Source organism: Sinocyclocheilus grahami, unplaced genomic scaffold (assembly GCF_001515645.1).
Source record: "Sinocyclocheilus grahami isolate Dianchi unplaced genomic scaffold, SAMN03320097.WGS_v1.1 scaffold352.1, whole genome shotgun sequence".
NCBI lineage: Eukaryota > Metazoa > Chordata > Actinopteri > Cypriniformes > Cyprinidae > Sinocyclocheilus > Sinocyclocheilus grahami.
The window spans coordinates 36,036-61,035 of record NW_015505531.1 but is presented as its reverse complement, the minus strand read 5'-3'; the positions used below and the strand labels follow the sequence as shown (position 1 = coordinate 61,035).

The 25,000-nt window shown below is 37.3% G+C and overlaps 1 protein-coding gene across 1 annotated transcript in view; it reads right to left on the bottom strand.

Annotated features, from left to right (window-relative positions):
- The window catches only part of LOC107548659 (PEX5-related protein-like), a 43,743-nt gene that overhangs the window by 8,409 nt on the left and 10,334 nt on the right, over positions 1 to 25,000 (bottom strand). The window contains exons 2-8 of the mRNA XM_016229433.1: positions 19,100 to 19,211; positions 13,435 to 13,629; positions 13,005 to 13,125; positions 12,797 to 12,890; positions 9,159 to 9,254; positions 1,855 to 1,971; positions 1,103 to 1,246 (exon numbers count right to left, since the gene is read on the bottom strand). Of these exons, the coding sequence (XP_016084919.1) occupies positions 1,103 to 1,246; positions 1,855 to 1,971; positions 9,159 to 9,254; positions 12,797 to 12,890; positions 13,005 to 13,125; positions 13,435 to 13,629; positions 19,100 to 19,211 (879 nt within the window). The remainder of the gene's footprint in view (positions 1 to 1,102; positions 1,247 to 1,854; positions 1,972 to 9,158; positions 9,255 to 12,796; positions 12,891 to 13,004; positions 13,126 to 13,434; positions 13,630 to 19,099; positions 19,212 to 25,000) is intronic.

Below are 25,000 nucleotides of genomic sequence, written 5' to 3'. Positions count from 1 at the left end.
ACACTGAATAAGACTAATTATTAGAAGATAAGCTTGTTAACTTTGTATAGGAGGAAACTGCATTTCAAAACTCCTGTGACAAGACCACAGCTTGTGTATACAACGGAAAATGCATTAATGAGCCTTATTAATAGAACATCTTAACATGGTTGGCTGAGTCTGTGCTCTTAACTTATAATGTACGATGAGCATAGCATACTTACTGTATGATATTTAAGAAGCAAAATCTTCCCGAAATGCCATTTGCTTTGTAATATTATCTGTTAACATTGAGCTTTCAATTGAGTGACACAATCATTTAGTGGTGGGGTAATTCCAGGAGAAGAGGGATAATCCTCTCTGGGATGTAACTGAACTGTTACATCATTAAATCGTCTGAAAAAAAAGGGAACCCTACTCAGTTACAGGAGTGTTAATGGTTTGTCATCAGTCACTGTCAAGTACAATGTCTAATACAGAGCTCTCACTGAAAATTTGTGAGAACATGGAAACCCCTTCCTTGGCTAATCATGCTATGATCTGTAAAATGTTCAGTGTGGGCAAGAACGTACCTACTGCTTATCACTGTATAGGAAAGGTGTGACGGTAGTTTGATTGGCAGAACATGTAGCTTTCTGTTTTCAAGCTGTGCAGATGTTGATTTGATGAAAGTACCTGGCTTACTGTTGTTTTATAAGCCCACTCACTCACCTCTGAATCCTGAGGCTCATTTAGTGGTGGGGTAATTCCAGGAGAAGAGGGATAATCCTCTCTGGGATGTAACTGAACTGTTACATCATTAAATCGTCTGAAAAAAAAGGGAACCCTACTCAGTTACAGGAGTGTTAATGGTTTGTCATCAGTCACTGTCAAGTACAATGTCTAATACAGAGCTCTCACTGAAAATTAGTGAGAACATGGAAACCCCTTCCTTGGCTAATCATGCTATGATCTGTAAAATGTTCAGTGTGGGCAAGAATGTACCTACTGCTTATCACTGTATAGGAAAGGTGTGATGGTAGTATGATTGGCAGAACATGTAGCTTTCTGTTTTCAAGCTGTGCAGATGTTGATTTGATGAAAGTACCTGGCTTACTGTTGTTTTATAAGCCCACTCACTCACCTCTGAATCCTGAGGGTCCTGCAGCACAGCTGCTTCCAGAAGAAGCACGGCGTTAGGCAGCTCTCCCTCTCTGGACTTGCGTAATCCCTCCTCAAATGCATTTGGCCAGTCTTTGAAAGGGTTATCTGTGTGGAAGTAGTATCCCTGAGGAAGAAATAATGGACATAAAGTAGTGGAAAATTCATGAAGATTTTGTACACTGTAAAATGTAAATAACTAACTAACTAAATACATAAATACATAAAAATAAGTCAAGGGTTTACATATTGAATAATAATAATAATAATAATAATAAATGAGTAATTATAAAAAATGAATAATAATTATTAATAATAATAACAACAATAATGCATTAGTAATTATAAAAATAATAATTAATAATAATAATATTTAAATAATAATTATTATTATTATCAATATTAATAATGGAATAATGGACATAAAGTAGTGGAAAATTCATGAAGATTTTGTACACTGTAAAATGTAAATAACTAACTAACTAAATACATAAATACATAAAAATAAGTCAAGGGTTTACACATTGAATAATAATAATAATAATAATAATAATAAATGAGTAATTATAAAAAATGAATAATAATTATTAATAATAATAACAACAATAATGCATTAGTAATTATAAAAATAATAATTAATAATAATAATATTTAAATAATAATTATTATTATTATCAATATTATTATAATTCTAAATATTTTTTAAAATATTTAGTTAGAATTTTTTTCCTTTACCTTTTCATAAGGAGACACATTAGAGGGAATCTGTGGTCGGTCATTATCTGTTAGCCAGTTCCTGCGAGCGAGCTCTTCCCACTCTGCCTGCATCTTATCCCAAAACTCTGTGTCTGACTGAAAGGGATTTGATAAATGAGACAGGAAAAATAGCTATGCTGTAAAATAAATTTCATTCACTTTCACACTGTTACAGTTTTAGTTTGCTAGTTTCAGTTTGGTTGTTTTTGTTCTTTTTTTCCCACAGTGTCCAGAAGAGCACTTTATGGCAAAAAATGTGTTTTCTGCCTCCGCAACATCAAGCTCTGGATAAATCTTAGTCTTTAGTCGAGTCTCTGCAGGTGCACCACTCTTATGAATGCCTCAAATCTGTATCAACATGCCTCTGAACTCTGTGTGCTCTGCAATCTGAATAATGAATCACTGTGCATGAATACTGATGGCAAGAGGAGACTTACACAGCCACGCAAGCAATCATTCAGCTCTCAGTCATCTAGGACATATTGGAAATCTCATTTAAGGGTTTGATTAATCAAAAGAATTACTTGCGTAGCATTAGTCAGCGAACTGAGTGCACTGAAACACTTTGATTTGATGCAGAAGGACAAAATGGTTGAAAATTATTTTGAAATGTTAATAATGCTATAATGTATGTGTCTTTACTCAAAAACCTGTTACTCAAATCCTCACACATCATTGTCATGTGTTATAAAATCAGGAATGGCAGGAGCATTTGTTGAAGTACCAATCGATACAGGTCACGAGTCCCAGTATCTTCATTATGGCTCATATTTACTTGAAAAGCACTGTTGTAAGAGAGCTACAGTATCTGCTTTTCAAAAGCCTTTATGGCATGATTCCCTCAGAGATTGTATTTACGATGAGGGTTTTCAAAGAATGTTGTGTGACTGGAAGTTGATGAGATGTTATTTTGTTCAATGACACAGCTTTTGTTGAGGAGATAAATGGCCCTCCGTGTTTTATGATGGGCAACAGTTTCACTAATGGCACTTTTCCACTGCATGGTACAGCACGGTACGGCTCACTTTTGGGGGGTTTTCCACTGGGTAGAGTACCTGGTACCACCTCGGTTGAGGTTCCAGGTGAACCGTACCGTTACCAAAACGTGACGTGTAAACTCTGCTGATCACGGATTGGCCAGAGAGAATCGTCACTATACCTGTGTCACTGAACTTGCGACACAAACACAACAGAACCTCTAGATTTAAATCAGCACAGCCAGCGAAGGTTCGAACGCAACTGGTTTGAACAAGCGCACCTTTTTTAACAACCAAAAAGTGGCTGTTTCGTTGTCTGTTGAGGAAGTACAGACACTCCTCTCGTTGATAGCAGAGGAGCGGATCCAGCAAGAGCTTGATGGGGCAACGCAGATTGAAAACGTTTTTCAGGAGTCGCGGCGCAACTATAACCCCGCCCACTCTAAAGCGGTACTAAACTGCAGTGGAAACGCAAACCGAGCCGAGTCGTACCACGCAGTGGAAAAGCGCCATAGGTGGCCAATTACAGTAATTGGATGACCCACCCCCTCTTTCCCCCCTACAGCTCAGCACAGAGAGAGTCCAACTAGTCAAAGGTCAAAGTTGAAGACTCATTATCTCTCATCCAGAGAAAGACTGCTTGACTGAACTTTTTAATAGCCAGAACATTTGCGTTAAGGACATCCTTCACAGCGCACATCTTCACTGAACACATCAAAGGTATTTTCCTGAATCCAGCTTGTTTTCACAGTTGTTCTGCGTGTTTCTAAATCACAGAGTCATCTTTTCGTTAACTTTAGCAACATTACGTTTGTTAAAAAAAGATTTTCGCTCACTCTCAAGTTGTTTCAACTTACTTTCCTCTGTAGAACAGAAAAGGTGAATTTTTGTAGATTATCCCGGACACTTTTTTTCAATATAAAGAATGTAAATGAGGACTGGGGCTGTCAAACTCCAAAAATGACAACAAAGCACCAAAAAAGCAAAAAGCTGTGTTGTTTTTGAAAACTAAAACTATTCAAATAATTTTTGTTAATTGAAATAAAATAAAATATAAATATTACATGAAGAAATTAGAAACATTAAAAGTGAAAACTGAAACGAAAATAAATAAATGTAAGTACTAAAATGACTAAAACTGAACTGAAATTAATTGAAGCTATATAGAAATGTAAAAAAAACATGACAAGTGTATAACAAAATGACAATATAAAAAAAATGAAAACCAAATGAAAACCAAAAATAAAAGCTCATTCAAAATATGAATAAAAACGTCAATAGTATATAATAATAATAATGATACTAAAATACTGTAACACTGCACAAAAGAAGCCCATACAATTTTCACAATATTTTCCAAGACTTCTAAGCTTGATAGATTTGTTTAAGGAACATTAAGTCTCAACATTTAAGTTGTTCTTCACTGAAAATCATGAATAGTTATTCATAAAAGTAATAGTGAGGTCTGATTCACGAACTGTTCTTTTGAATCAGATTTTTTCAAATAATTGTTTTCTATCTGGTTCAAAGCCAGTCCCTCTCCAATCTTAAAAACATTTTGAAAGCTTCTGTCACAATTCAATGTAACGGCATGAAAAAGAGCGAACCAGATCAAAATTCTCCTTTTGTGCTCCACAGAGAAAATAAAAAATGAATTTTTGAGCGAATGATTTCTTTGGTCACCTATTCTGTGCAAAGCACCTGGAGTACTATTTCTAAAAAATACCTGCTTCGTTGAAATATATGTCAGAAACACTGAAAAATATTTATGACGAAAAACAAGTGTTGTGTGATGACATCCCCTGAAGCTGTTACTGTCTAAGGGGCTCAGAAAAAGCATTCCTGAGCACCCCTGACATTTTCTGTCATTCAAGAATGGCATCTTTCCTTTAGAATTCTTTTACCTCAACTGCATTGTTCATCCCTTGAGAGATTGTGAGATACAGCTCTATAAGCGCAATAAAGGCTGAATGTTGTCAGGAGCTCAGCAGGCCATGGCAGAGTCCTTAACAGGTACACTGAGGGCTCAAAGGGGGTCAGTGCTCAGTCTTCCTCATTTTCAAACAAGAGACACATGATCAAGGCCATGCTGTTCCACTGGGGTGAGAAAGTCTTTTCTAATTGGTCTTTGTTTCTAAAATAGAATGCCCTTTGGATCACAAGTCTCAGACCTCTATTTCTATTTGGACGGTGCACAAAAGCCTAGCAGCTAAACAGTATTGGGACATGCTTTACACTGGAAAAAAATTACTTAATTAGTATTTTTGTGTTATTTTCTACTAAAAAATATTTAAACATTTAAAACAAGATACATTTACATTAGAGGCAAAACTGCATAAGATATATATAATTTTTCTTTTTTTTTTTTTAGAAAATAATATATCTTGAATTAAGTTGATTCTTTTAAAAATATTGGCACAGTTTTTTTTCTTGTTTACATACATCTAACAGGTAAAGAGTGAATGCTCATCAAATACAATTGTTAGATTATAAAATAATAACTTTACACATTCATACAGTACATAAGAGATGTGGACTGCTGTCTGAAAAAAAGAAGAAGGTGATGGAGGCAAATAATTATTTGAACTCAAAGACTAACTCTTTAATAAAGGAGCAAGTGAATATATTTAATCTCATAATTACTAACTAAAAGAGACCAAGGGTCAGCTTATAATTAGAATGATAAAGACCCTTAAGACATACGTGACAAACAATTAATAAGCTAGAGCGTGAGAGTCATACATACAAGTCTACAAATTCCAGTGAGGCGTCTACCTTTTGAACAAAAACTTCTGACAGTTTATAATTTATAAGTCAATAAATCACATGTACATATTAATATTATTAATATAAAAAAATTATATGAATGTAATTCATATTTACAAATGAATACTCATCATATTTACTTCACTAAATACTGTTTACAAGACAAGAAAGATCACATAATCACGACAGAAAGATCAAGTAACTGTATTACTGTACTTCTCCTTCAGTAGGTGTAACATTTTTCTCCCAAAAGCAGGAACTTTATGTCTGGGAGTTTGGTTTGTTGAGCATATAAAAAAAAGAATTGACAAGCTGTCAAGTCCTGCTGTTAAAACCGATCCCTGTCATTTTGCATCATCTGAAACATCTCCTACATGGAAAGGATCAGAAGATGGCTTTTGAGTAGCCAGACATGGGCTATTGTAAATCTAAAGCCTATATGGTTAATCATTTTGTTTGTGTGCTATAAAATAAATGCTATTATTGTATTGAAGTGAGAAGTCTCAATTGCCCAAGATTTCTTGTAGGCACATGGTGTTTATACATCATTACATTTGCAATTTATGAAATATGCAGTTATTTACAGCATAAATCCTTACATTTAACACAACTTTCTGTTATATTTGGCCCTGACCAGCACAGCGACAGCCAAAAGCCTGCGTTCACCTCTCGCTGTCTGCCTGTTTCTAAATAGAGCAGCATAATTTCAGTTGTATTCTGTTTCCTGCATCCCAACATCCTCCCCTAAGATTGCGGGGCGTAAAATGTATTCCATCTATCTTCCATCTTTATTCACATGCTCAGTAAGCAACCCAGCCTATTCCCCATTTCATTCATTTTAGACTCCAAGATATTTCTTCATTCATGACATCAGCAAATGAAAATGATTGGAAACTGGCCTCACTGTCCCAGAAAGTAGCTTTCTGGATAATTTAAGACTCTGTTCAGCTTATAATCATATTAAATATATTCAGTTACTTATAGGGGGCTGGAGGCAGAAGGGCAGCTCTCAGCGTGCAGGCCAATGTTCCTGTAATGATCGAAACTCAAGGATGGTGCTATCGATCAACCCTCCATTTGTTCCAATTGCAGCCTTGAGAATCACTACTTAATGCACACTAAGTCCCGCCCCTCCCAACCCCCTTTCAAACTGAATACTGTCTCAGTCCTACAGCTGTAATGGGCGCTGTCTTGAGGGCTACAAATAGGCAGCATAACCAGTGATCCTGTGCATAGCACAAATTCTGCATTGAGTGGTCCTTCGTACTGTAAATACTGCTCTCACTTTTACATATGCCCTTCCTCTTTCTCCTCCATTATTCATCTGTTCTTACATATCCCCCATATTTTTGCCCTTAGCACTCTACCTCTGTAACACATGTAATACAATAGCTGGCTTCTTACAAGTGCAACAGCAGACACTCATCAGAGCAACATAAACTATTAAGCAGTGAGAACTCTTAACACAGTACTAAGTAATCTTTTCACATTGTGATGAAACACGTAATTTTTATTTGTAGGTTTTGGTTACTATTTTGTGCATTTAAGACTGAAAAAAAAATAATAATAAAAAATGGAAACATTTTTAAAGACTCAAAAAGTTTAAAAGGCTAAAAAAAGACTCAAAAAGATTTTCAAAAAGGCTACAAATTTATTTAGGTGTTATATCAAAAAATTGCTTTTTGCTTGAATGAGAGATATTGTGTCTAGATGTTTTTTTCCCCCTGAGTGACAGGCCTTAGAGTAATTTCTTCCAATGCATCAGCGGTTGTGATCACTGAAGCAGAGGAACTGATGTTGGATAGCAGGGTCTCCAGCTGAATTAGCCCATATCTAGTTTCTGTAAGCACAATACCTTCTCCTCTGTCACCTGATGCTGCACGACTGGCCTATTTTCTTCTCTCATTGAGCAATGGAAAGTTATAATATGGTTCAACTTATTCCATGAGCAACGGTGATGACATTATAATCAATCAATTATTGAGGGAGGCTAATTAGCATCACATTGTACTCGTGACAGCAGGCAGTCCAATGCCACAAAGGTGAGGCCTTATTAAAATATGAACTTTAACAGAGGACACACCTAGTTAGTTTCTTCAAGTTGATTTTTTTAAATTATTAACTATTTTTTTTCCATCTCAGTTTATGAGGATAGTTCACCCAAAATGAAAATTCTGTCATCATTTACCATTTACTCACCCTCGTGTTGTTGCAAAAAACTATAGTTTCTTTCTTCTGTGGAACATAAAAGAAGATATTTTGAAATATGTTGGTAATCAAACCATTTTGATAACCATTGACTTTCATTTTAAAGACCAAACAAAAAAAAAACAAAAACAAAGTTTTATGTTCCAAAGAAAAAAGAAAGTCATACAGGGTTGGAAAGACATGAAGGTGAGTATATGATTACAAAATGTTTGATTTTTGTTCAGAGACATATACAAGTAAGCCATTTCAATTAACTGGATAATGCATCTGGCTAATATTAGTATAGTGCCATATCAGCTCCAGTTCACACAGTTTTAGCATATTTAAATTAATTTCTTATAATTCTGCAACTTTTCCCAAAATGAAACAGAAAAAGTGGAAAATGTCTGTAGATTCCATTTGGGTCTGTTAAGTTGAAAAGAAAAGGCAAATGCTATTAGCATCAAATGAAAATAGTGGTATATACTGTTTACACAAGTATAAATATCAACAAAGAGTGGCAGCTGCTATTTAAGTGTAATTTAAACTAATATGCTATTTATACTAAAGAAATGTCTGAGTAACGCTGGGTGGAGTTAGTCAGAAAAGAAAAGCCTGTCAACGAAGTTGGCTTTTTGCACTCTGTGTAAATACACTGTCCATTAATGCCCATTAACTACGAGACAGTGTTTTTGATGCTCACAGATATACAGGGTTGGAAAGACATGAAGGTGAGTATATGATTACAAAATGTTTGATTTTTGTTCAGAGACATATACAAGTAAGCCATTTCAATTAACTGGATAATGCATCTGGCTAATATTAGTATAGTGCCATATCAGCTCCAGTTCACACAGTTTTAGCATATTTAAATTAATTTCTTATAATTCTGCAACTTTTCCCAAAATGAAACAGAAAAAGTGGAAAATGTCTGTAGATTCCATTTGGGTCTGTTAAGTTGAAAAGAAAAGGCAAATGCTATTAGCATCAAATGAAAATAGTGGTATATACTGTTTACACAAGTATAAATATCAACAAAGAGTGGCAGCTGCTATTTAAGTGTAATTTAAACTAATATGCTATTTATACTAAAGAAATGTCTGAGTAACGCTGGGTGGAGTTAGTCAGAAAAAAAAGCCTGTCAACGAAGTTGGCTTTTTGCACTCTGTGTAAATACACTGTCCATTAATGCCCATTAACTACGAGACAGTGTTTTTGATGCTCACAGATATTTTAAAGGAGACTTTTGACTTTTTGTACTCTGTGTAAACACACTGCCTATTAATGCCCATTAACTACGCCCATTAAGTTTTTGATGCTTACAGATATTTTTAAAGGAGACTTTTGGCTTACCTCCACTGCTGCCTTAGCTCTCTCAAACTCTTCCTCCAGAGACTGGTTTCTGGACAGTAGTGTGCTTCCCCGCCTTTGGTCCTTGCTCAAACGGCCCTATCAGACACATTCACACAGAGCAGGAGTCAGAGAGAATGTGGTCAGCCATCTCTCCGTCACTCTGACAGGAGAAAAGGCCCTGCCCTTGCCAACCCCTGATGCCATAGGCAAGAATAAATGCCAGCATTAGCAGCACAGTGTCTTCTTGTTTTCTTTCCTTCACTCTCTTTCTTTCTCACTTTCACTCTCTTTCGAGGTTCTGCCGTCCACACCTAATGTTCTCACACTCAAAATGGTTCAGGACTGGCTTGTCGTGCACAGCGCGCTACCCTCACACATGTCAGCCATCTCTCCGTCACTCTGACAGGAGAAAAGGCCCTGCCCTTGCCAACCCCTGATGCCATAGGCAAGAAGAAATGCCAGCATTAGCAGCACAGTGTCTTCTTGTTTTCTTTCCTTCACTCTCTTTCTTTCTCACTTTCACTCTCTTTCGAGGTTCTGCCGTCCACACCTAATGTTCTCACACTCAAAATGGTTCAGGACTGGCTTGTCGTGCACAGCGCGCTACCCTCACACATTTTTTTTCTGTATGCAAAATCTGAAAATAGCATGGCAGGAGACCTTTGCGCAGCATGAATCGTCAAATATGCACCATTTTTTAACACTGTACACCTGAAGACATGCTTCACATGCGGCAAAGCCATTCATTTTGACTACACTGCTGTGTGTGTAAACCACGCAGCAACAGAAAACAAGCTTACTGCAAAATAAAACAACAGTAAGATCTCAAGGGTTTTATTTTCTCAGAGTCAGAGGCTTCGTCTGGATAGGTTTAAAATTTAGAGGGTGACATATGGCCATAACAAACAATAGGAGCCTTTTGTTTACATTTGCTGATGGCCAAGGACGCTATAAACTACCATACTATTTTTGTTAAAGGAATAGTTCATCCAAAAATTTTAATTGGCTGAAAATGTACTCACCATCAAGCCATCCAAGATGTAGATGAGTTATATATGATAGGAATAGATTTGGAGAAATTTAGCATTACATCTCTTGCTCACCAATGGGTCCTCTGCAGTGAATGGGTGCCGTCACAATAAGAGTTTAAACTGCTAATCACAATAATCCACAAGTAATCCACACACCTCTTCATCAATTAATGTCTTTTAAAGTGAAAAGCTGTGTGTTTGTGATAAACAAGTTCAAGACGTTTTTAGCTTCAAACTGTTGCACCCAGCTAAAATACCTCTATACATGATCTTGCATTATTCAGTGAAAAAGTTGTCTTATCTGAATTAGGAGAGAAATAAATACACAAGCAAAATCAGTCCAAAATAGTAAACAAATAGGTAGGTGGTTTTTGATGTGAGTGGACAACAGGGGATGGACTTTTTCATTGGAGGAAGCATTAATATAGATTATGGACTGTTATTTTGCCAGAAGCGATGGTTTAAAGTTAAAATGCCTTGATGCATATGTTTATTACAAACATGCAGCTTTTCGCTTCACAAGATGCTAATTGATATGGAGTCCTGCTGATTACTTGTGGATTATTGTGATGCTTTTATCAGCAGACTGAACTCTCATTCTAATGGCATCTATTCACTGCAGAGCATCCATTGGTGAGCAAGTGACGTAGTGCTAAATTTCACCAAATCTGTTTTGGTGAGGAAACAAACATCTATATGCTGGATAGCTAAATTGGTTCAATGATAGGGAAATTCCTTGTTACAAAAGTAATGTACTGGCCAGGGGGCATAATTAATTGTGCTTAAACTTTAAAGTTGCTTGTCATTTTAATGAATAATGTAATCATAGAGTTACCCTTTATAATTCACCCTCTGTATGTAGCTTTGTATCTTGTTCTTAGGCCATTCTAAATGTCAAGTGCTGAGCTATCAAAGGAAAACTTCCATTTTCCCAATTCAATTCTTAGCATTACAAAGCCTTCAAGGCAGACTGAATCAAAGCAATAGGATGAAGTATTTGCCACCTGCCTCATTGGATATTAATCAATTACCAAGGTTACCAAGTTAAACGGATTTCATACAGGAGGCTATAATGGAAGCCTCAAAAAGGACAATTGGTCTTGCTTCATTGTGCTGGCGCAGCTCTGTATAATTACATTTAATGTGCCCTGTCAGACCCTGTGTCAGTGCAACAATTACCTTTAACATTACACATTCCATTTTCACCACCACTCATGGCCGAAAGACAATTTGAGCTCAATGTTTTTAGAACCATGCAGCTCACATATGTGCTGATTGCTCCATCATGACTAGTCTTAGCACATGTAAGACAAATGTATCTGTACTCCATATGTAAGGTTTAGGTGTGTAAGGGTCAATGATATATAAGAGTGTCTACGATAAAGAAACATTAATCATTATTTTTAAATTAAATTTCAATGGGAAAAGTATTTTTTAACAAACATTATGAATTCTTGATTAATAAATACTCTACCATTCAAAAAGTTGGGATCAGTAAGATTTTTTTCAATTAATAGTTTTATTCAGCAAGGATGCATTAACTAGATCAAAACGGACAGAAAAGACTTCGACATTTTTACAAAAAGGTCTTGAAGTCAAATCAATCTTGAATTCAAATTATTTTTTCCCTATTTCTATTCATCAAAAAATCCTGAAAGAAAATGAAAAAAAAAATGCAAGAAAAAAAACCATTGATAATAACAAGAAATGTTTCTTGAGCACCAAGTTAGCATATTAGAATGAGGGATCATGTGATACTGAAGACTGAAATAATGGCTGCTGAAAATTTTGCTTTGCCATCACAGAAATAAATTACATTTTATAATATATTAAAACAGAAATCAGTTATTTTAATTGCAATAATATTTCAAAATATTACTGTTTTATCAACTTTTGAACGGTAGTGTTTTGATAAATTTTTGGCGAGTCACAAGCTGACTATAAACCTGATGAGCAAATCAAAGATGTTAAAGGCACCCACCATTGGGCAATCTATCTGGGGTAATTTAATTTATTCTTTTCCAATAGCAACCTTGGGTTTACATTGGGTTTACATTGACCAGTGGCTGGTCAATAATTAATTTGATAACTATCTAATCATGATAGACAGCAATACAACAGACCTGCATGCTTCACTGAGGGTAGAAGCGTGTAACATTTGTACCCTGTAGCACCACAATAAATGTGAAAATCCTTGCAAACTGTGACCTGCCGTGAGGACGTCACTTCAGTTCATTAGTTGCCATGAAGTATCGCCAAAATGCTTGGTCTTTTTTGTATTGAATTTGGTGGTGATGCTGTTGCCATGGTGCAAATGCATAGACCATTCTGCAATTCATACAAAGAGTGCACAGAGTGGCTTACATGTCTTCCACTAACATATTGCCTGTTGAGCTGAAAATAAAGAATTCTAGACGTTAGCACAGAATGTTATGTATTGAGTGGCTAAAAAAAACATTCACAGTTCAAGTGGATGGATTTATAGTAATATGATAAAACTACAGTGAGGGACAAGTGGGAAATAACATGTGAAAGTCACTGACACATGTGCACAGATGATCATGATTCATAAAAAGAGTGATAAGTGTTGCTCGGTGTTGCACTTACTTGAGTTGTTGGCACGGCTTCCACCTCTACTTTATTATTGACCTCCAGGGAGTTCCTGGGGGTAGTGTCTAGCTGAGTCTTGCAATCCATAGACCTTGGGTTATATCATAAGAAATTGATGTGAAAAAAAAGGTATTCATATCTTTTGGATATCCAGAAAGTGTGTTTTTATACTTTTTTTTTTTTTTTTTTTAGAGCAGCGACTTACCACACAAATTCACCAGAATTTTTTGATGAACATCTTCTCTCAAACTTCCACTTTCTGCTACCATTTCGCTCTGGGTGTGGGTTGAGTTCTTCCCATTTGTCCAAAGAAGATGGAACTGCTACTGTAAACAAAATGAGGCCATGTTGTTTGACAGAGATATATTATCATACTGCATCCCAAGTAAATCACAAGCAAAACCACAGTTTGAGGAATTTGCAGTATGCACATATTAAAGAGGGCAACTACATAACGTTATGTAAGTCTGTAATATTATTTTCATTGAAAAAATACTATCCGTAATAGAACCTGTTCAGTTAATGACGTGAAAAATTCATTTTAATTTGTGTAATCGACTGATTTCCCTTTACTGATTTGCAAGATTGCTTCTCAGCATAACAGCCCTTCACTTTGTCTGTCTGACACTTAATACCTGAGTCCAATGAAATCTTTTCAGGTGTGCGGGAACAGGGTATACTCTGATCAACATCCACTTGGATCAGCTCTGTTTCATCGGCCTTCTTCCTGTACGGTGTGCCCTTAGAAGAAAGAGGGCTCTTCCTGTCTTTGCTGTGTCTTCTCTCACCAGGCTCACTCAGATCTAGCAGGTCCAGAGAGGAGGACAGTACTGGACAAAGGAAGCAAACAGAAAATAAATATCATCCACTTTTATTTGTCTTCTTGCTCCAGAAAGTTCAGTGGTTCTGAAAGTGTGGGATTAGATATAAATTCTTTCTGCTTTTAACACATCAGACATGCTTGTCAGGAAAGTGAGTGAGAAAACAGAAATACACAGTTTGACCAAATTGATAAGTCATCAACAGCAGTTCACTTTAGTCATTTAGTATGACTGCATTCACTGCAGAAAAGAACTGTACCAGAGTTCGCATGAACCATAACCCAGACCACCTTTTTTAGACTTGGGTACAGTTCAAAGGTGTGCACCCGAGTTCAGAAAACAACTTACACATTATCCAAACGAACTGAACTCTGACATCAAACAAACATGGGTGTGCACCAAAAGTGCAAGTGCAGGGGTGACCAATCCTGCTCCTGGAGGGCCGCTGTCCTGCAGAGTTCAGCTCCAACCCCAATTAAACACACCTGAACCAGTTAATCAAGGTCTTGCTAGGCATACTAGAAACTTCCAGGCAGGTGTGTTGAGGCAAGTTGCAGCTAAATTCTGCAGGACACCAGCCGTCCATGACCGAGTTTGGAGACCCCTGTGCTAGTGTGAAAGCCTCCTAAGAGTACATCAACATCCTCTCATCCCTTATCCATCCCATTGTGTGTTCAACAGAATAAAACATTAACATATGTGAGATACTGTGCATAAATTGATATTAGAAATTGATATTAGCTAGCAAGTTTTTAGCACATCAACCAAAAGTCCAGAGTTTAAAGAAAAAGAAAAAACATAACACATCCTGGCTTAGTTATTGCTAAAGGCACTTATCTACCTGCATGGTCACAGCAATAAAAGACAGCAGGCAGTTCCGACAGCTCAGGGGCCGGTGTCAAATAATCTTTGATGTTGCATATTCCTCTCCAAGAGAACAAAAGAGCGTTTGAGATAATGTATATATATATATACACACACACACTTCATCAAGAACACTCTCTACAGAACACTGTGCTCTGCTGCAGAGAATGAAGTTCTGAGAAGTATGCGTTCATTCAATATTCAGAGAGAATGTAGTCAGCTTTTCTGATTAGGCGAGATTAAAGCATAAAACTTTTAGATGGTTGAACCCCCCCCCCTTTATGTTAACATTAAGAACAGATACTCCGGACATATTCTACTGCTTCTACCCCCTTCCTGTTACCTTTCTGGCTTGTAGAACACACATCTTCATAACCAGGTGGTAGATAAAATGTCCATGCAGGTCAGTACTGCATATAGATGCCAACATTGAGGATGCATGATCCAAGCCTTGAGGGCTTGACAGCACACCTTCTGAAATCTGGCACAAACATCAGAGCTGAAACCAGGTTACCACCACATGCTTTTGTCTCTGCCGACCACACAAAGACCAGCCTGGACACCAAATACCTCTCAAGACTTTGAGATCTTCTAAAGCCCTTTACTTTAAACCAACAGTGCAATAATCTCAGACAGCAATATAATCAAGAAGTTTCACAATGATTGCCTTCACATGTACAATAAAACATTGATAACTGGGTCAGTTACATATAAGAGTGTCTACGATAAAGAAAAGGAGACATTTTTTTTTCAAACTCATGTGCCAAGTTCTCAGAAATGCACTCTTTGCATTCATGTTGGTTTCAGATGGTTTTGAAAAACTTTTATATATTTAATAATAAATAATAATATATTTTTTTCTTCCACCTTTAAATTTATGAATAAATTAATAGACAGGACAAAATTTAATGTACTGTTGTTGACTCAACTATCAAAAATCTCATTATAAAAATATAAAAAAAAAATCTACAGCTCATTATAAAAACCTGACAAACAGAATAACACTATGTTAACATGACATTTTGAAATCATCCACTTTTCTCTGGTTTTGATGTCAAAATAAGCAGAGTTGCGCATAGAATAAGCTGGTAAATGTGGTACTGAAATTGGTAAAATGACTAAAAATATATCTAGATTTAGGTGTTTACATGATCTTACAACTTGTCGGCTTATTATTATTATTATTATTATTATTATTTAAATCAATGACTTCACAGTTTGTACTCTGTTTGTAGATGCTTAAGATGTAAAAAATAAATGAAATTTTTGTGGTTTAACATACGTCTTGCTTTGAATCTTATAAGCTGTCTTAAAGAAAGAAGTATAGGAGTCCTGACGCCTTGATGACTCTGTAACCAAAGCAAGTCATGATTTTTTTACTAAAATGAAAAATGAATCAAAATCTCACTCAGGAGAATCTACCAGAGAATAATAATTTAATTTAGAGGCGTTTCTTCTAAAGATTACAGCAGTTCCCATTAAAGACCTGAATCTAAATTTTTATAATCAGCTCCATTGCTTTTATAGACGGACACTGTTTAAAAAAAGCCTGGTGTTCTTTTAATCATTCAAATTCTTCTTACATTTTAGCTAAAGAAGTTAGTCTAATTATGCATAAAAAGTATACAATCATATTAATAAACATGCAAAAAATATTTAGGGTACCAAAAAGAAACTATGACTTCAATGCAGTGTTAACTTGGCAATTGACTCTGGCTTCACATTTCAAGTCAGGCATACTCAACTACACATAGATCAATAACTGACACTTTTACTTTTTGTTTGACAGACTGAAAATCTTTCACACTGTGAAGTAAGTACTTTGTGACATTTTGACTGCAGAAAGTTCTGCCTGGTAATTTCTGAACCTCAATACGCATTACACTCAAAGGCACAGTAATTAACAGACTGCTGCTTTAAGCAATCCAAAGATCCTCCGTTCATAATCTGTTGGTAAATAGAATATGCTGTTTTCCACAATCAGAAAGTAAACAAGACACTCTATAGGGAGTAGGAGGGGTTGTCTTAATTGCTTTGTGGTGCAGACAAGTGAGGGTGCAAGTCAAATAAATATAGTTTTATTTGCTCAGCTTCTCAGTGTGAATTTCATGTCATTTCATTACAGCTGTCATGCAGTAAGAGGCCCCATGCTTCCTCATTTAGTAATGTGTCTGTCTGCTCTGCTAACCAGTGGTGAAGACATATATAATGCAGATGACATCTGTTAGGAATTATTAATTTAATTAAATTAATTTGGTGTTAGCAGACACCACTGATATTTGCAATGTTAATGTCTACTCAAAAATATTACACATTTCTCTGAACAGTGCCATTAGTTTATCATTGAAGTTTGATTGATTTGTGAAGGCAACAGTGTGCATGCCTTTTGTTTCATTCATTTACTTAATTATGTTAAGTAAATGTCTTGACTGAATTGAAAATCACCTATTTAGGTTAATAAACACGTCCCTTTTAATAAGTCCCTTTTAAAGTCATTCAACACAGCAGCCATCTTGGAAATGCCATCAGCTATTTTCAGTCATACAAGTACATCTATTTGAATCTATTTGAATTTTAATCAGGAATAAAATCAAACAACAATAATAAATTGTGCTTTTTGAGTTCAAATCATGCACAAAAACAGAATTTTTAGGCGGGGTTATGTCTAGTTTCCATGAAGTGTTACAATTTCTCCTATTTGTTTTTGAACAGGCATGCATGCTGGGAAATAGCTGAAAATGACTGGACAACAAAATATTTTTTTCATTGTAGACCTACACTGTCATTCATAGGTTTGGGTTGGTAAGATATCTAAAGTGTTTTTGAAAGAAGCCTCTTATGCTCACCCAAATATTTATTTGAAAAAAAAAAACAGTAGTATTGTTTGATACAGTAAAACAGTAATATTGTGAAATATTATTACAAATCAAAACAACTGTTTTCTATTTAAAAACACTTTAAAATATATTTTATTTGTGTCATGTCAAAGCTGAATTTTCTGCAGCCCTTTCTCCAGTCTTCAGAAATCATTCTAACATTCTATTTCAGTTCTCAAGAGAAACTTCTTATTATTAACACAGTTGAAAATAGTGGTGCTGCTTAATATTTTTTCTGTGGAAACCATGATACATTTGTGACCCTGGAGCAAAAAAACAGTCTTAAGTCGCTGGGGTATATTTGTAGCAATAGCCAAAAATACATTGTATGGGTCAAAATGATTGATTTTTCTTTTATGCCAAAAATCATTAGGATATTAAGTAAAGATCATGTTCCATGAAGATATTTTGTCAATTTCCTACTGTAAATATATTAAAACTTAATTTTTGATTAGTAATATGCATTGTTAAGAACTTCATTTGGACAACTTTAAAGGCGATTTTCTCAGTATTTTTTGCACCCTCAGATTCCAGATTTTCAAATCCAAATATTGTCCTATCATAACAAACCATACATCAATGGAAAGCTTATTTATTCTGCTTTCAGATGATGTATAAATCTCAATTGGAAAAATTTACCCTTATGACTGGTTTTGTGGTCCAGGGTCACATTTATTTCAGGATTCTTTGATGAACAGAAATAACAGAACAGCAGTTATTAAAAAATACAGCATTTACTGTATTAAATTTTTTGGTAATGTAAAATTCTTTACTATCACTTTTGATAAATTCAATTCATACTTGCTGAAGTATTAATTTAAAGGGGTTCTATTATGCTTTTTCACTTTTTCAACTTTAGTTAGTCTGTAATGTTGCTGTTTGAGCATAAAAAAGATCTGCAAAGTTACAAAGCTCAAAGTCCACTTCAAAAGGAGCTATTTTATTTAACAGAAATCACTTTTCAAAAACTACAACGAACGACTCGTTTGGACTACAACGCATATTTTCAGGGTTTTGTGATATCACAAAGATCAACGAATGGGACGAGACCTGGTTGAGCTGCACTAGAGAAGGCAACGAGTGTTATCACTGTGTCGGAGACACGCTAGCTTTCCCAAGGCAGACGAATTTAGAGTGTTTACAATCATCCGGGTTTAAATCGTGCTCAAATTGATTTGATTTTGATACAATATTTACACTGAAGCTCGCAGGCGGCTATGGTAAGGGGCATGACATTTCCCGACCAGGCGCCGAATGGAGCCAATCACAACACACACTGGCCCAGCTAACCAATCACAGCACATTTCGTATTTCAGAAGACGGGCCTTCATTTGATACAGGAACTATTCGAGCCGTTCATGCTAGACTGGGGAGAGAGGTGTTGTAATAATGTAAAATATGTGAAAAATAATGTGTTTTTCGAACAACCTAGTATGAGAGCCTGTTTTAGTACACCACCAAAACAAAATCAAAACTTTGTAAAAGAGCATAATAGGACCCCTTTAAATAAACAAAGTCTTACGGACCCCAAACTTTTGAATGGTGGCATAAAAGCACAAATTCAATTCATCTCAATTCAAGTACAGCTACTTGCTTTGTTTCTTAAAATCTGATTATATTGTACATGAAAAGATGCTAAAACTTCCGAATTATAGTGTAATAGTACAGTGTAGTGGAGTATAGTACAGTGGAGAAGCAGAATTGTTGAGGAAGTATGGGAAGGTCACTATCTGTGGTACCTGCTGTGTTGGAGGTTACTGGGCGGGCAGCTCCATCACACTTGGTCTCGCAGAGGAAATCATCAATGGAAGGGCTCAGCAAGGGACGGCTCTCTTGTTGCTCACTCACCAGCTGAAAAAATCAAGCAGAAGAATGTGATGAGGTCTACATTAATGCACTTGGTCTTCCTGTTCTCCTCTTGTTTTAGTTGCAGCCAGCCTCCACTGTGCCACGAGCATCTCTGCATGTGATTGGTAATGCTGGTAGTCACCACCTTTTCAGCTGCTGCCTATTTACAGGATTGAGACGACAATTCTCACCTTGCCCCCCTCTTGCAAACGTCCCTAGCCTGAGGATGTTTCTCCCTCCCATTCTCGCTTAAACAGAAGGAAAGCAGACCAGTAATCACAAATAGCATGTGACGTGCTTGTTTTTCCATTTCAGAGAACATAGTAATTGTGTATGAATGTAATTATGACAAGTGAGGCTGTCTTTATAAAGCCCCTCATCGGTATACTATGTGTTCTATGTGACAGAATGTGTGTATGTTCTCTTAAAAGACTGGCCTAGAGGTGGCCCTGTGTCTAACAGAATGGGAAAAAACACATCAATCATCATCTGGTTGTTCTCATAGTGTTCATTCAGCCATGCCACAGTCTCATCAGAGGAGAGCACTTTTGTGGGCAGTACATGGCTACAGCAAATCTGCATTTTCAGCCATAACTATCTCTCTTTTGAAAACTTAATCCTTTAGTCATTAGAGAGACATAAATTTGCAACATTAAGTGGATCCCTGATGTTTAATCTGTGTCCTCGGTGTGGTTAAATTAATTAATTAATTTCGACATATTGCACATACTAAAATAAGGGCTAGCATATTTGTGTCTATACAGGATTTGCATCAGAATCTTTCGGGATTGATTTCTAGTTAAATGTTTTTGTGCTGTAGTAGAATTTTATTGAAAAATCCATGTCTAAAGAGGGAGATTACTATATAGTGACCTGAGAAACAGGCTAGTCAATTAATTGGACTTGATAATCTTCATTGTTCACATCATTTAAGACACAAAGGCTGATCACACCAGTTGAGGCAAACATTTCTTACTGTATCTTCACCCTCTTGGACTCCTCCCTTCTCCCTTCTCCCTTCTCCCTTCTCCCTTCTCCCTTCTCCCTTCTCCCTTCTCTCTCTCTCTCTCTCTTAAACCAGATTTGCTTATGCGACTGGAAGGCAGCTAGCTACCAAGCTAACACTTGCTAATGTGTGAATAAGTAGCTACTTGAATTTGTATTTAGTAGAACTGATGTATGTGAATATATGTCAATATATTCTTTTCCCCAGTACTAATTTGATAACCTGGGTTTCTGTCTGTAAGGTAACAGTGTTTTTAAAAGTTGTAAGTTCACGGCCATATCCACCAGTAACAACACGCTGGGGGTAAATGTGATGTTTTATATCGAGTGCTTTGAAGGTCAAAAGTCGCTAAACACACTGTGAATTAATGTAGCGGGGTAGATATAGCAGAATGTGCTAATGAGCAGAAAATATTAATTTAGTTTCCATCTGTTTGCCAATTAGCATGCAAAAGGGCACTACCATTCGAAAGTTTAGGGCAAGTAAAATTGTCAAAGATACAGTAAAAACTGTATTATTGTGAAATATTATTAGAATTTAAAATAACTGTTTCTATTTTAATATATTTTAAAATCTGTATTTTCAGCAGTCATTACTCTAGTTTTCAGTATCACATGATCCTTCAGAAATCAGAAATGCTGATTTGATCTTCTAACTTACTTTTGAAAATAGTTGTGCTGCTTCAATTTTTTTGTTGAAACTGATACGTTTTTTTGATGAACAGAAAAGGCTTTAATTAGCTTACAGTTAAAAATTAGGTTGTAGATATGAAATTGTTGTATTGTTATGTGAAATTGCCCGCAATTGTATTTATTCTACACTGCTGTACTCAAGAACATATAAATATGCTACTCTCAAAGTCACCTGAATTTAATGCTTTGAAGCTGTTTTTACAAATTCCCCTGCATGGGTGAGAAGAGAATCCCCTCTGTGACCCAGTATGGATGAAAGGCTAAACACCCCTGGTTTGCATGTTGCTGACATTTGTTTCTTGCAAATAGTGCTAAGATACTTATGTCATCAGAATGTTTCTGGTTGTAAAACAGCACGCATGTAATTTCATGTCACATTCACATATCCTACATATGGCCTTAACAATAACAGACACTTCAAGCAACGCTGCTTAAATGAATGGATTGTTGCCTGTTTATCATATAAAGCAAATTGATAAAAAAACTCTGACTTTATCAAGACTGGCGTAATTGAGGGCTGCTGTATTTCCCCTTGAATGTCTTTTTAATTTGTCCAGGGCTTAAATAAGACCATAGAGACCTCTGTAGATACGCTAGTAGTGTAGTTTAGTTTGGTGATGCGAGAAATTTTCACAGTGAATTAATGATAAATATGATTCTGTTTTACCAGTTTAACTGTACTGATTGTACGACCTGTAGATGCAAAAAAAGGTATGAAGCCAGAAGACAGAAAGATCAACGAAGACAAAAACGAGAGTAAACATCGCTACGGAAGACACAAGGTGGAAAGATTTGATGATGAAGAAAATCCTAAATAGTGATGCCCAAGTTGCTTCTTTTTGTTGGGCAGGTAAGAGAATGAATTATTGTTAAAGTAACTGCTCTCTAAAACTAGTATCCGTGTAATTTACATAAAATTTACAACAGATGACAGAGCAGGGTCTAGAACCATTGGTGTACTTAAAAGTACACAAAGAAAAGTGAAGCTAACGCTATAAAGAACTAGCTACTGGTGGCACCTTATGTATGTTTTCAAACACTTATTTTATTCAATATGATTATAGGTACAATATTTATAGGTACCACAAACTTTGTAATCCGATTAAAATAATCGTGCACACCTGAATACATTTCAAACAAAACTTATGCGCATGTGCACAGCATCTGTCGCCCAAGCCGCAAAAGCCGCTATGTCAGTTCCTGAGCGCGTGGGAAGTTATTCCGGGAATCTCGCGCTGGCTACTCGGTGTGATTGAGCGTGGGTATACCCTTCAATTCAGACGCAGACCACCCCGTTTCAATGGCATGGTGCAGTCTCTAACATTACCCCGAAACGCCCTGGTTCTGAGACAAGAGGTATGCAGTCTGCTCGAAAAAGGAGCGATAGAACGAGTCCCCCCAGCGAGCTGGAGAGCGAGAAAAAAAGTGTTTGTGAAATGGTGCCATGATGTTCATATCGACCCGGCTGCTTGCTCCGTGTCGGATGTGCTGCGTTTTCTACAGTACAGACTGGATAGTGGATCTCTGCCATCAACACTGAAAGTCTATGTGGCCGCTATTGCCTCATTTCGTTCCCCGCTGGGCGGGCAATCGATCGGTAGGCACGTGCTGGTGGTGAGTTTTCTTAAGGGAGCGAGAAGATTGCATCCCCCACGTCCGCCTTCAGTCCCGCCCTGGGACCTAGAGGTGGTGTTAAGAGCTCTTTCACAGCCACCATTCGAGCCTTTAGCATCCGTTGATATGAAGGAGCTATCCCTCAAAACTGCACTTCTTCTTGCCCTCGCTTCGGCTAAGCGCATAGGTGATTTACATGCGTTTTCTGTAGACAGTGACTGTCTTCGCTTCGGACCCGGTGACTGCAGCGTCACTCTCCGGCCGAGGCCGGGCTACGTGCCTAAATCATATCTACCCCCTTCAGAGCGCAGACTGTTTCGCTGTCTGCCCTGTCTTCTGAGTCATCGACCTCGCGTGATGCGGACGCTCAGACTTCGGTGTGCCCCGTCAGGGCTTTGAGGATTTACATTGACTGTTCGGCCAACTTTTGGAAGGGAAGGAGGTCCCATAACGGAGAAATATCTCTGTGATGTCTCGTTCCCGCTCTCAGGGAACCGAGGTTACGATAGTAACCGGAGCGTTTTTGTTGGTCAATGGCTCAGTCTATTTCAGTTGCCTCAAAATAGCAACGTGCCACAACACACATTGTTTTCAGACCAGCACAAATGGGAGCAAATACATGTGATGTTTATAAACAAATTTCGGGAGGAGCACGCACAGATAATTAACACGGCCAGTTCATCATTAGTGATTACACCATTTATCCAATCAGCGCAAGAGAAAACTCCCATAAATAACCAAGTACGCCCTACCTTCGTTATCTCTCGACTTTCAGCATTCGGTTCGCTCATTTTGCTTTTTACCACAGACCCAATTTCCCGTCCAACGAAAAGACCTATACTGGGGATTTTTCAGCTCCTCCGCCGCAATTTGCAGGCCCCATGATCACTCCTTCTCCGCCAGACACTGCCGCCGGGCAACAGGCGTCATCGCGGCCGCTGCTCTTCTCGTCAAGCTACACGCTCTGGCCAATAGACCGTGCAAATCCCCGAGCTCGCCTCGCTTGACACTACCATCGTCCCGCACAAGACCTGGCTCTCCTCGAGGCGCTGGGCTGCAGCGGCAGCAGGCCTTCAACGAGCCTGAGCCGCTCCCCAGATCACACAGCCGCAAAGCCTCACTCGCTTCCCGCTGCGGATCAGCCTTTCACGGCTGCTCTTCCGGCCACAGCGCTGTACGCAGCTGGGCCTCCAGCTCTCCCAGCAGACGCTAGCTCAAGGCTTCCTCCACGAATGGCGCAGGCCGTGTTGCAAATTAATTTTTCAGGTGAAGTCCCTAAAGGCAGGTTTTCGTAGCTAAAATTTGTTAAACGACGTTATGACTTAAACGGATGTTGATGCCATGTTGAAACCACGAAGCAAACGTTTTTTCCCAAAAGTTTATCATCCACACTGAAATGTCTGAAAGCGTTACATTCGCCTTACTGTGCATGTATAAAACCTTACTGAGATGATACAGACGGAACAGACATAATAAATTCTACGCAATTCTGCTGGCAGGATCAATTCATTTACAGAAATATTCACCATTTACTGACACGCTCACGGCGCGCTCACTCAGAATTGATCTAAAACACAACTGCCCTCGTGCTTTGCTGCAGGACAGCAATCAAGTGATTAAATTTCCTGTCGTCTTATGTCTGTAATATGAAGAGCGTGCAAAGTAAATATCCTTAGCAAAGGTGTGCAAGTGAATCGCACATAACTGTAAAATTAGCCTTACCGGTATAAACATGTGTATTGGTACAATGCAGTGTTGCCAGACGTACGATAATTGTCGTATTTGTACGATCATTTTTGGTGATGGAAAAATTAAGCTTTGCGAAGCACCGAGGCTTTCCCCCCCAACCGTATCGTAAAAAGGTTCATTACTCTGAAACTTTTCGAGACGCTGCACACTAACGACATCTTGTGGTCAAAAGGTGGGAAAAGCTGCCTTTGCGTCCCAGACGACCCAGCCATTTTTGGGCGGTTTCAGATAATAAATTAGTTTGTGCTATGAAAACCTTTTTATAAAGCAAGAAAATATGAAGTCTATATAAGTCTTCATGTCAGTCTTTGTGTTACACAACGTGAATGCATGAGTCTGTGAATAAATTTGCAGAAAATAGGCAAGGCCATAGGCATCTATGATCAAAATAACCGAAGATTATCATAGAATGGTCAGTTAAAGTGTCTGAACCAGGAATCAATACAAAATGAACATGCACCAAACTACACATGCAAATATTTATTTGTATTATGATTTATTCTTTTCAAAGTTAGTGACACCTAAAACTGTGCAAGTGGTTCGCGTTAGTTGAATCGGAATACAAAGCAGTCATGTGGTTGTGTGCGAAAACAAAGCTTATCACTAATGGAGTGGAGAAAAAAAAAAATATATATATATATATCCCATAATGTACGATCATTTCATGACAATTCATATTATGGTAGTCATAGGGCTTCTATATTCATACACGAAATCGGCTCATTACAGAC